General features: G+C 41.9%; 1 protein-coding gene across 2 annotated transcripts in view; it reads left to right on the forward strand.

Annotated features, from left to right (window-relative positions):
- The window catches only part of phf2 (PHD finger protein 2), a 155,159-nt gene that overhangs the window by 131,335 nt on the left and 11,191 nt on the right, over window positions 1–12,633 (forward strand). The window contains exons 18-20 of one of the 2 annotated variants that reach the window (XR_010020456.1): window positions 8,545–8,819; window positions 10,773–10,887; window positions 11,861–11,970. Coding sequence is in view for 1 of the 2 variants with exons in the window: in XM_063068125.1 (XP_062924195.1) it covers window positions 8,545–8,819; window positions 10,792–10,887; window positions 11,861–11,970 (481 nt within the window). In the remaining variant the exon portion in view is untranslated. Of the gene's footprint in view, window positions 1–8,544; window positions 8,820–10,772; window positions 10,888–11,860; window positions 11,971–12,633 lie in introns of those variants that run through there. The other variant, XM_063068125.1, reaches the window with a different exon arrangement.

Below are 12,633 nucleotides of genomic sequence, written 5' to 3' on the forward strand. Positions count from 1 at the left end.
CATTATGTATAAGCTTACTCGTACAAATGTGATACTTCTGTCCAATAGGAAAGCAGCACAGATGCTAGAACTCTTAAATGATTTATTTTGAAAGTACTCATCAGTCATGTATCGAAATACTGTACAGAAGTAACATTTCAGGTTGATGACCTTAAGCATTAACTCACCACCTTTCTCTGGAGGTGCCTTCTCTGAATACTTCCAAAATGTTTGGATTTTATTTAAGTTCAATATATTAAATTTTAAAGCCTGATATTCACTTATTGTTTGCATTTTTCTAAGCTTTATTTGATTTCAAAAAAGGAAAGATAGGTTGAGTCATGTTTCCTCAATTGCATCAACTTACATTCATGTGATTGACACCAGTGAAGCCAATTTCTGAAGCAGTTTCGGTATACATTCTCCTTTGTGTTTCCCACTGAGTACATGTTGCTGTGGATGGATATTTAAAATATTTGTGAGAAATGCGAAATTCACTTTGAGACTTGCTTAAAATGGATGTGAATGGTAAATTCTTACCATTTTGTACAATAAACCATCGGTTGTATATTTCCCATTATAAACATGAAGGGTGTAGATAAGATGGGTGATCATTGTATTTTCCCCGAGGTCACAGAGTGCAAAACTAGAGGGAACAGATACATGGTAAGAGGGGAAGGATTTAAAACAGATCTGAGAGGGGACTTCTTTACACAGAGGATTGTGAGTACCTGGAATTAGCTGCCAGACGAAGTGGTCAAGGTGGGTATCATTGCAACATTTAGAGGTAATTGGAAAGGACATGGAAAGTGGACACAGAAGTTGGAAAGGGGCTTGGAGTGTTATGGGAGAAACGTGGGCAACTGGGACTTGCAGAAAGGCTGCTGTGGTCGGCATGGACCAGTTGGGCTCAAGGGCTGTACTGTCTGTGCTGTACTATCCTATGACTATAATCTACCAGGCAGGAAAGCACGCATTACAGTGAGAACAGCACTTGGCATTCTCTTCGGGAGTGGATCCAGTCTCTTGCTGACAAGATATTAATATCACTTAACACACATAAAAATTGCTGGTGAACGCAGCAGGCCAGGCAGCATCTATAGGAAGAGGTACAGTCGACTATACCTCTTCCTAGAGATGCTGCCTGGCCTGCTGCGTTCAACAGCAATTTTTATGTGTGTTGCTTGAAATTCCAGCATCTGCAGATTTCCTTGTGTTTGCATTAATATCACTTATAGATTTCATCTGGATTACAATATAAGTGTGTAATTGATTCTGTATATTGATATTATCTCCATTATTAGCTTATAGTTTTTATCACCATACTGCATACATAATTCCCTGACTCTTAAATTGATTCATATTTAATGTCTAATTGCAGTGCTTACATTTACATAACAATGAAACTGGATTTAAAGAAATAATTATGTAGGATGCTTAGGTAGTCTGTATAAAACTGACTGATAATTGATTTGATCTGAAATTACGAATGAACAAATCCAATGGGGCCAGAAGATTATTTAATGTTTTGGATTTAATGCCACAACATTTCCCATATATACCTATTATGTTGTATCCTGGGAGAATAACAAATTTCATATTAAAACTGGCCTTAAAAAATTGTTCACAGCTGTTCAACTCTGAGGATTTTTTTTTATCATCAATGTCTTTAATGTAGCATATGGATAGATGAGGATCACGGTTATTAGAGTGAGCTAAGAGTATTAGTGGATTTGAAAGGATTATACCAGAAGGAATGGTAGGTCTCAAGTTGGGATGTCTGTTTCAGTGCAGAGACTTCCTCCCTACAATATTAAGCAGTTGCCCGCAATGATGGAATGGAAATCAGTGGGTTGACTTGTTTACTCAGTTGTGTTACTTTGAATATGCCTTTGTATTGTAACTAATTCCATGGAGACCAGCTTAAAAATATATTCATAAATAAAAACTGAAAAGTCAACAAAGAAAACGATTTCTCAAGGTAGTAACACACATCAAATTTGCTGGTGAACGCAGCAGGCCAGGCAGCATCTCTAGGAAGAGGTACAGTTGACATTTCGACCAAGACCCTTCGTCTAACTGAAGGAAGAGCTAGTAAGAGATTTGAAAGTGGGGGGGGGGATCCAAAATGATAGGAGAAGACAGGAGGGGGAGGGATGGAGCCAAGAGCTCGACAGGTGATTGGTAAAAGGGATATGCAAGGATCATGGGACAGGAGGCCCAGGGAGAAGGAAAAGGGGGAGGGGGGGAAAACCCAGAGCATTGACAAGGGGTATAGTCAGAGGGACAGAGGGAGAAAAAGGAGAGAGAGAGAAAGAATATGTGTATATAAATAAATAACGGATGGGGTATGAGGGGGAGGTAGGGCATTAACGGAAGTCAGAGAAGTCAATGTTCATGCCATCAGGTTGGAGGCTACCCAGACGGAATATAAGGTGTTGTTCCTCCACCCTGAGTGTGGCTTTATCTTTACAGTAGAGGAGGCCGTGGATAGACATATCAGAATGGGAATGGGATGTGGAATTAAAATGTGTGGCCACTGGGAAATCCTGCTTTCTCTGGCGGACAGAGCATAGGTGTTCAGCAAAATGATCTCCCAGTCTGCGTCGGGTCTCGCCAATATATAGAAGGCCACATCGGGAGCACCGGATGCAGTATATCACCCCAGCCGACTCACAGGTGAAGTGTCGCCTCACCTGGAAGGACTGTCTGGGGCCCTGAATGGTGGTAAGGGAGGAAGTGTAAGGACATGTCTAGCACTTGTTCTGCTTACAAGGATAAGTGCCAAGAGGGAGATCAGTGGGGAGGGATGGGGGGGACGAATGGACAAGGGAGTCGCGTAGGGAGTGATCCCTGCGGAAAGCAGAGTGGGGGAGGGAAAGATGTGCTTAGTGGTGGGACCCCGTTGGAGGTGGTGGAAGTTATGGAGAATAATATGTTGGACCCGGAGGCTGATGGGGTGGTAGGTGAGGACCAGGGGAGCCCTATTCCTAGTGGGGTGACGCAGCTGTGTGTGAAATGGGGGAGATGCGTTTGAGAGCAGAGTTGATGGTAGAGGAAGGGAAGCCCCTTTCTTTAAAAAAGGAGGACATCTCCCTCGTCCTAGAATGAAAAGCCTCATCCTGAGAGCAGATGCCGTGGAGACAGAGGAATTGCGAGAAGGGGATGGCGTTTTTGCAAGAGACAGGGTGAGAAGAGGAATAATCCAGATAGCTGTGAGAGTCAGTAGGCTTATAGTAGACATCAGTAGATAAGCTGTCTCCAGAGATAGAGACAGAAAGATCTAAAAAGGCGAGGGAGGTGTCGGAAATGGACCAGGTAAACTTGAGGGCAGAGTGAAAGTTGGAGGCAAATTTAATGAAGTCAACAAGCTCAGCATGCGTGCAGGAAGCAGCGCCAATGCAGTCGTCGATGTAGCGAAGGAAAAGTGGAGGACAGATACCAATATAGGTGTGGAACATAGATTGTTCCACAAAGCCAACAAAAAGACAGGCAAACAACAGGAATTCTGCAGATGCTGGAAATTCAAGCAACATACATCAAAGTTGCTGGTGAACGCAGCAGGCCAGGCAGCATCTATAGGAAGAAGCGCAGTCGACGTTTCAGGCCGAGACCCTTCGTCAGGACTAACTGAAGGAAGAGTGAGTAAGGGATTTGAAAGCTGGAGGGGGAGGGGGAGATGCAAAATGATAGGAGAAGACAGGAGGGGGAGGGATGGAGCCGAGAGCTGGACAGGTGATAGGCAGAAGGGGATACGGGAGGATCATGGGACAGGAGGTCCGGGAAGAAAGACGGGGGGGGGGTGACCCAGAGGATGGGCAAGAGGTATATTCAGAGGGACAGAGGGAGAAAAAGGAGAGTGAGAGAAAGAATGTGTGCATTAAAAAGAGTAACAGATGGGGTACGAGGGGGAGGTGGGGCCTAGCGGAAGTTAGAGAAGTCAATGTTCATGCCATCAGGTTGGAGGCTACCCATACGGAATATAAGGTGTTGTTCCTCCAACCTGAGTGTGGCTTCATCTTTACAGTAGAGGAGGCCGTGGATAGACATGTCAGAATGGGAATGGGATGTAAAAAAAAGACAGGCATTGCTAGGACCCATACAGGTGCCCATAGCCATACCTTTAGTTTGGAGGAAGTGGGAGGAGCCAAAGGAGAAATTATTAAGAGTAAGTGTAGCCTCTGGGTAGCCTCCAACCTGATGGCATAAACATTGACTTCTCTAACTTCCGCTAATGCCCCACCTCCCCCTCATACCCCATCCGTTATTTATTTATATACACACATTCTTTCTCTCTCTCTCCTTTTTCTCCCTCTGTCCCTCTGACTATACCCCTTGCCCATCCTCAGGGTTATTCCCCCCCTCCCCCTTTTCCTTCTCCCTGGGCCTCCTGTCCCATGATCCTCTCGTATCCCCTTTTGCCAATCACCTGTCCAGCTCTTGGCTCCATCCCTCCCCCTCCTGTCTTCTGCTATCATTTTGGATCCCCCCCCTCCCTCTCCCACTTTCAAATCTCTTACTAGCTCTTCCTTCAGTTAGTCCTGACGAAGGGTCTCGGCCCAAAACGTCGACTGTACCTCTTCCTAGAGATGCTGCCTGGCCCGCTGCGTTCACCAGCAAATTTGATGTGTGTTGCTTGAATTTCCAGCATCTGCAGAATTCCTCATGTTTATGTTCTCAAGGTAGTGTCCTTTTATAATGCAGTAATGGCCTAGAACTTGTTGCCAGCATTTCTCCATCTGCTCACGGTGTCAGCTGTCCTGACCAGAATCATCCTCAATCACCAAACAGCTGAAAAGAGCTTCTGATAACATGACTCAATGGCTTAGCACCTTTCAAACCTGGCAAAAAAATACAATGAACATCATTCAGAAACATTCAAAAATTATTAAAAATGGAATAAGTAAAATTTTTTTTAAAGTAAGGGAATAAAGTGTAACAAAAGTCGAGAACACGGTGGATTCCGGTTAATTGGGACTCAGAGGGACCAGTATACTTTGGCTCAATTAAGCGGCTGCCCCAGTTAACCAACGTTTAATAGTTAAAAAAGTACAAAAAGACAAACTACCATTTAACTGAGTAACAACTTATGTACTTAAATGAAATACAGACCAGATTAGAACATGACCAATACGACTGCTGTTGTCCGTTGTATCTGACGTTGTAAACCTGTGTGGGAGAGTTTTTAAAGTGGAAAAGCTGTTGTACTGGTGCAGTTCTACTCTCTCGATTTTCGAAGTCCGGGTCTGTTGGTACGAATAGACGTCACAACTTGGGTCTTCCCTGGATGCAGTAGATGACTATGACTTCTTCTGTGCCTTGTCGTGCCCTTCGCTCTCTAAGTAGAGTTGCAGAACTGCCTTCCTGGCTGTTGGATCTCACTATAGATCTCAACCGCCCCGACCACTGGAGATGACTTTGCAATCCAGGACAGGCATGGCCCTATCTAACCTGGGTATGAGACCTGCTGACTACCTGGCTCAGCCTGCCTGTTGAAGTGGTGTATTGGGGTGTGGCCACTGTCACATGCAAACAGCTACTTGGAGCCACAGGTGAGAGCTGAGTGCCCAGTGGGGAACAAAAGGTAACATTCAAGATTGTCAATAACATCAAATTTTTTCACTATCCCTAACTTGTTGAAGTAATGGAATCATTTTATTTTCACTCCCAGCCGTTTCTCACTAACAATCAGTGCCTTTTGAACACAAGTACAAACCTCATTTCCAGAAAAGTTGGGATATTTTCCAAAATGCAATAAAAACAAAAATCTGTGATATGTTAATTCACGTGAACCTTTATTTAACTGACAAAAGTACATAGAAAAGATTTTCAATAGTTTTACTGACAAACTTAATTGTATTTTGTAAATATACACAAATTTAGAATTTGATGGCTGCAACACACTCAACAAAAGTTGGGACAGAGTTAAAATAAGATTGAAAAGTGCACAGAATATTCAAGGAGCACCGGTTTGGAAGACTCCACATTAAGCAGGCTAATTGGTAGCAGGTGAGGTATCATGACTGGGCATAAAAGTAGCGTTCATCAAAGGCTCAGTCTTTGCAAGCAAGGATGGGTCGTGGCTCAACCCTTCGTGCCAAAATTCATGAGAGAATTGTTAGTCAGTTCAAAAGGAACATTTCTCAACGCAAGATCGGGAGTACTTCGGAAAACCATTGTCACTCAGCACAGTCCGTCGCTGCATCCAGAAATGCAACTTGAAACTGTATTACGCAAGGAGGAAGCCATACGTCAACTCTATGCAGAAACGCCGGCGAGTTCTCTGGGCCCGAGCTCATCTCAGATGGACCGAAAGACTGTGGAACCATGTGCTGTGGTCAGATGTGTCCACATTTCAGCTAGTTTTCGGAAAAACTGGGCGTCGAGTTCTCTGTGCCAAAGATGAAAACGACCATCCAGATTGTTATCAGCGAAAGGTGCAAAAGCCAGCATCTGTGATGGTATGGGGGTGCATCAGTGCCCACGGCATGGGTGAGTTGCATGTATGTGAAGGTACCATTGACTCTGAGGCGTATATTAGGATTTTAGAGAGACATATGTTGCCATCAAGGCGACGTCTCTTTCCGGGACGTCCATGCTTATTTCAGCAGGACAATGCCAGACCACATTCTGCACGGGCTACAACAGCGTGGCTTTGTAGACACAGAGTGCGTGTGCTTGACTGGCCTGCTGCCAGTCCAGATCTATGTCCTATTGAAACTATATGGCGCATCATGAAGAGGAGAATCAGACAACGGAGACCACGGACTGTTGAGCAGCTGAAGTCTTATATCAAGCAAGAATGGACAAAATTTCCAATTGCAAATCTATACAATTAGGATCTTCAGTTCCAAAAAGATTAAAAAGTGTTATTAAAAGGAAAGGTGATGTAACACAATGGTAAACTTTCCTCTGTCCCAACTTTTGTTGAGTGTGTTGCAGCCATCAAATTCTAAATTTGTGTGTGTTTACAAGATACAATTAAGTTGGTCAGTAAAACTATTGAAAATCTTTTCTTTGTACTTTTGACAGTTAAATAAAGGTTCACGTGAATTAACGTATCACAGATTTTTGTTTTGATTGAATTTTGGAAAATATCCCAACTTTTCTGGAAATGGGGTTTGTACATGCGGCTGACACTATTTAAAAACTGTCCTCTCCAAGCATGGTGTACTGTCTAATGGCTACACAAGTGCACAGGACCAACACGAGTCAGAAACTGTTTGGCAGCGGTTTCCTGTACCAAACAAATGAAGGGAATCCCAAACAAGAGAAAACCTGCAGATGCTGGAAATCTAAGCCACACCCATAAAATGCTGGAGGAACTCAGCAGGCCAGGCAGCATCCACGGAAAGAGCAAACAGTCGACGTTTAGGGCCAAGACCCTTCATCATCAACTGCTTACTCTTTTCCACAGATGCTGCCTGGCCTGCTGAGTTCCCCCAGCATTTTGTGTGTGTTGAAGGGAATCTTGGCTCTTTACTCAGTCAGTGTTTATTCTCGAAGAGTTCCAAATAAGGGGCTGCCCTGGTTAACCGATGACCGAGTTAACCGGAATCTGTTGTACTGAACGGAGATCAGTTTGCTAAAAACATGTAAATAAGCAAGACTCAATATTGCTCCTCACACCTGTTTTACTGTTCCTGAGACATGTATAAATTGGACAACGTTTGTAGGTGATTTTTCTAATTCCAGTGTGGGTGAATATACCACAAGAAGTGCAATGTAGGTATACAAAGAGTTTAGGAATCTATAGTACATGAGAATCTCAAACCTAATGATACTTATGAGAGCAAGTACTGAAATACCTGTAATTCTAAATGTCCTTCTTATAAATCTCCATGCATTCCCTTGCAGAATTTGAGCCGATTATAAACCTATTATGCTTGTAATTTGAGTGACCTTATTAGTTCACAAATGTCCAATAGCCTGTAATAATTAAATCAGATACCAACATTTGCTCTGTCCTGTTAGTTTGCTTTTCAAAGTTCAAAGTAAATTTATTATGAAAGTACATACGTGTCATAATATACAACTCTGAGATTTATTTTTTGCGGGCATAATCAATAATAAAATAATAACCATAATAGAATCAATGAAAGATCGTACCAACTGGGTGTTCAATCAGTGTGCAAAAGATGACAAAAACTGTGCAATTACGAAAACAAAGAAGTGATAATAATGATAAGTAAAAGAGCAGTAAGTATTGAGACGATGAGTTGAAGAGGCCTTGAAAGTGAGTTCATAGGTTGTGGGAGCATTTCAGTGATGGGGCAAGTGAAGTTTGGTTCAAGGGTATAATGGTTGAATGTACAACAACTGTTCCTGAACCTGGTGTCATGAGTCCTGATGCCCCTGTACCTTCCTGAGGACTGCAGCGAGAAGAGAGCACTACCTGGGTGGTGGGGTGTCCCTGATAATGGATGCTGTTTTCCTGAAAAAATGCTCTGTCTAGATGTGCTCAGTGGTGGGGACGGCTTTGCCCGTGATGGACTGGGCCATATCTACTACTTTTTGTAGGATTTTTGATTTTTAAAAACATGGGCTCTTTTTCTTCTCTTTCAGTCAACCTCCAGCCTCACCCAGTACGCAGGAAGCAATCCAGGGCATGTTATCCATGGCGAACCTTCAGTCGTCAGACTCTTGTTTGCAGACTTCATGGACAAGTAACCAAGTTAAAAATAGCTCTTCAGTGATTCAAGGATCAAAGAAAACCAATAGCAACGTTAATAAGCACACAGGGAAACGGTTAGTCAAAAGCACTACTCAGAGCACTATTGACATGAATGATTATGAAGACCAGGACAGCCTTGGAGCATGTTTCAAAGATTCTGATTATGGTAAGAACATTTCATCAATAAAAGTGAGACAACAGGTATTCAAGTGGAACAAAATAATGCTACAAAGCAGCAGATGAACAGCTGTCAGCTGTCTGTTTTTACTCAAAAGTAATTTTGCATTCTTAGTTAATTTAACCAATTTTGGAGTAAAGTATAAGGTTTTCCTAATTTTATGTCATCATTTGTGTTTAAATAAATGTATTTATCAGCATTGCTTTGTTTCTTAAGAAATGTTGATTAATTGAACTGGCGAGCATTGATTCTGAAGTTACTGCCAGAATATTTGGCAGTGGTTGATATAATTGCTCTCTGCCAGGCTAAATGTGTAGCTGATGGGGACATGAGTATTAGAATATCAGAAATAAGAGCATCTGGCTCACCATTCGTTGGGTTCACAGATGATCCTTCTCTGTATCAATTTCACGTACTATCTGCATACCTTTGATTCCTTTACCATCCAGAAATCTCTGTTTTTCATGCCCAGTGACTAAGCATCCATAACCCTTCAGGGCAGAGGATGCCAGGTCTTTATGAGTGAAGAATCTCTCCTCATCTCAGTTCCAAATAGCATACTGATTATTCTGAGACTGTGGCCCCTGGTATAAATTCCTAAACCAAGGGAAATATCCTGTCTTTGTTCTGCCTGTGAGTCCTGTAGGAATTTTGTGTGTTTCAGTGAGTTCACGGTTCATTGTTCTAAACCAGGGTTTCCCAGCCTGGGGTCCTCAGACTCCTTGCTTCATGGTATTGGTCCATGTCATAAAATAGGTAGGGAAGCCCTGTTCTAAACAATAGTGAATACAAGCATAGTCTCTGACAATTCCATTATCCCTTAGAACCAGTCTAGAGAATCTTGACTTCACTCCCTCAATGGCATGTACCTCCTTTCCTAGGTAAGGGGACCAAAACTGCATAGTATTCTAGATATGCTCTTACCAATGCCCTATAGACTTTCAGAAAGGAACTAGCAACTATACCACATTTTGGAAAGGGAGAAAATGAACAAGTGACAGGCCGATGGATGATGTTGGCTGTGCAATCATTCATTTGACCGGATGAATCTCCGGAAAGCTTGGGTAGAATGCTGGGGTATTCAGGGAAGGAGCTGATGGAATTTTAGACATGAAAGAAGGGATACAGGTTAGTATAAGAAAGTAGGGCTGAGGCGAATGATTGATGATGATTTCAATGGAGCTGGCATGACAGGACTGATAGGCTTACTCCTGCTTCCATATCTTAAGTGTTCATGTTCGGCTACTCAGATAATTTTTCCACCTTTGTGAGGCTCCTCCACAGCCAGATGACTGTTCTATCCTACCTGAAAATATATTGAAAATCTGAAATGCCAGCAAAGGTACTTTCCTTTGTAAAGCAAGCTGGGAAACGTGAAGTGTTTTATTTTGGTAGGAGAAAGGAAATGGGGTAATATAAACACAAGAGGGCAGAATTCTAAAAGATATTCAAGAATAGAGAGTACTGTGGATATACAGTATGTGTACACTTTGTTGTAAAGTGAGAAAGTGGTTCAGAAACAATACTGGCCTTTATAAACAGAGATTAAGAGTATAAGAGCCAGGAGCTCATGGTGAACTTTTATAAAAACGTTGGCTGAATGCATTGTGTCCGTTTCTGGACAACTCTTCGTAGGAAAACTGTTACAGGATTCGGAGAGAGTGCAGACAGGGTTTATTAACATGATTTCAAGGATGAGGGATTGCAGTCAGAGAGAGAAACTGAAAAAGCTGGATTGTCTTTACTGAATAAAAGAAGATTGGAAGATCTAACACAGGCATTTACAAAATTTGTACCTACAACTGTTACTTTACAGAGAAATGTTATTAGCAAGATACATTGATTTTGGGAAACACAGAAATAATCTTTTGGTATTAGATTTAGCCACTGAATGCCTGTGAAATGATTTATTTGCATAATATAATCAATGAATATCTATAGATTCCTCTTATGTGTCCAGTTTACCCATCACTTGAATCTGATGATGATGATCCAGTTTTCAAATCCAGATCCAAAAAGAGAAGAAGTGCAGATGATACACCCTGGAATCCTACAGGTAACTTTGCAATAAAGGACATTGCTACTTTGAACGATCTGGTTATGAACAGTTCACAGGAATGGAACCTGTAGCAGCAAAAAACTAACACAAAAGCAAAACAAAACAACTGCTGTGAGCCTGCGACTGCCACAGGGTTATTATACTTGCGAGGTGCATCCTCATCTCCAATGAAATGATTGTTCCAATGAGTTGAATGTCTTATTCCAATCCTTTATTGGCAATTAGCAGACATACAAGCTTGAAATGATATTAAATGTTATTAAATAGTCAGCAATGTTATGACCTCCGTCAGTCCCAAGCTACAAACTGCAATGAAATAAGCAAGAATATGAAACTTATTCCCTTTGCTTTTACCATTGGCCCACCAATGTGATTAGTTACCAAAATAACTGTTCAGCACAAAATGCACAGTTCTGACAGAACCTTTCTTTAACCTGGGAAAGATGTGTACTTGTCAACTGAACAAAATGGTACAGAGGAGCATTTTAAATTTTGCTTTGATTCCTCTCATATCATCAACGAGGAAGAATTTAATTAATTTCAATGAGTGAATAAACATTTAAGATGATATACCTTTACAACTAGTATTATGTAGGAGTGGTGACAAAAATCAACACGAGCGTAATTATTTCTAAAGTACACTTTATTGACCCCCCAACAAATGGTGACATCATGTATGTATAAGAAAAAACCCCGCCCCAAAACATAATAATGTACAACATAACACGTAACATACACGGTGAACTTAACCCTTAACAGCCTGGGTAAATTCTGCCTAATGAAATTAAGGAGTCCCTACAATCAGGAAGTTTCTATCCATTTAAGAAAACTTTATTAATTTAAAATGTGTACTCTGAGGGAAGCATTATCCAGGTTAGGCAATTGGACGTAAAATTTTAAATAGCTTATGGGTATGTCTTAATTATATGGGATGAATCAATCACAAAATAATACTTATGCATTTCTTTAGCCAGAGTTACACCATCTGTCCCTCGGCATGACAGACCGACGCGAGAAGGGGCAAGAGTAGCTTCAGTAGAAACCGGGTTGGCAGCAGCTGCTGCAAAGTTATCTCAACAGGTAAGCTGCTGGGAGGTTTCACTGCCACATATAGAATGGAATCTTTAATCTTTTTTTCATGTTTAAAATAATCAATGAGAATTAGAGACTTCCGTTGACCATCACAAGACCACTGTATTTCATTCTGACATCCTCTGTGCATCTGGTATTGTGCAAGGAGGAACCTAATCTGCAAAATAGCATGCAGTTGATGCCTGGATGACATTTACAGGATATTCAGTCACACAGAAGAGTTGGCCAATCTTTCCAGGTTTCCAAAGTACCTGAGAAGCTTGTTTTTGTGTGCCCCATCAGTAGGTTCTGCTCCTATACCAGAAACTTGACTAAAGAATTTATCTGACTTTGGCCCCTCTGCACTAAACTTGTGACCCTTATGCAAATACCCCCTCACATCAATAGCCAGCCTCCAATCACAATAGCTTTCTTCACCAACTCCTGTAGATGAAAAGATGGTAACATGTAATGGTGTGTGACCTGAGGGGACCTTGCAGCAGATGCCATTACATGTACCCACGGCCCTTATGACTCTGGGTGATACAAATTATGGGTTAGGGAGGAGTTGTCAAAGCAATGTTAGTAAATTGCAACTGTGCAATCTGTAGACATCTTGCACTGCAGCAACTGCAAGTCAGTGATCAGTGAAATGTCAAGCATGTGGGGCCC

This window comes from Mobula hypostoma, chromosome 15 (assembly GCF_963921235.1).
Source record: "Mobula hypostoma chromosome 15, sMobHyp1.1, whole genome shotgun sequence".
NCBI lineage: Eukaryota > Metazoa > Chordata > Chondrichthyes > Myliobatiformes > Myliobatidae > Mobula > Mobula hypostoma.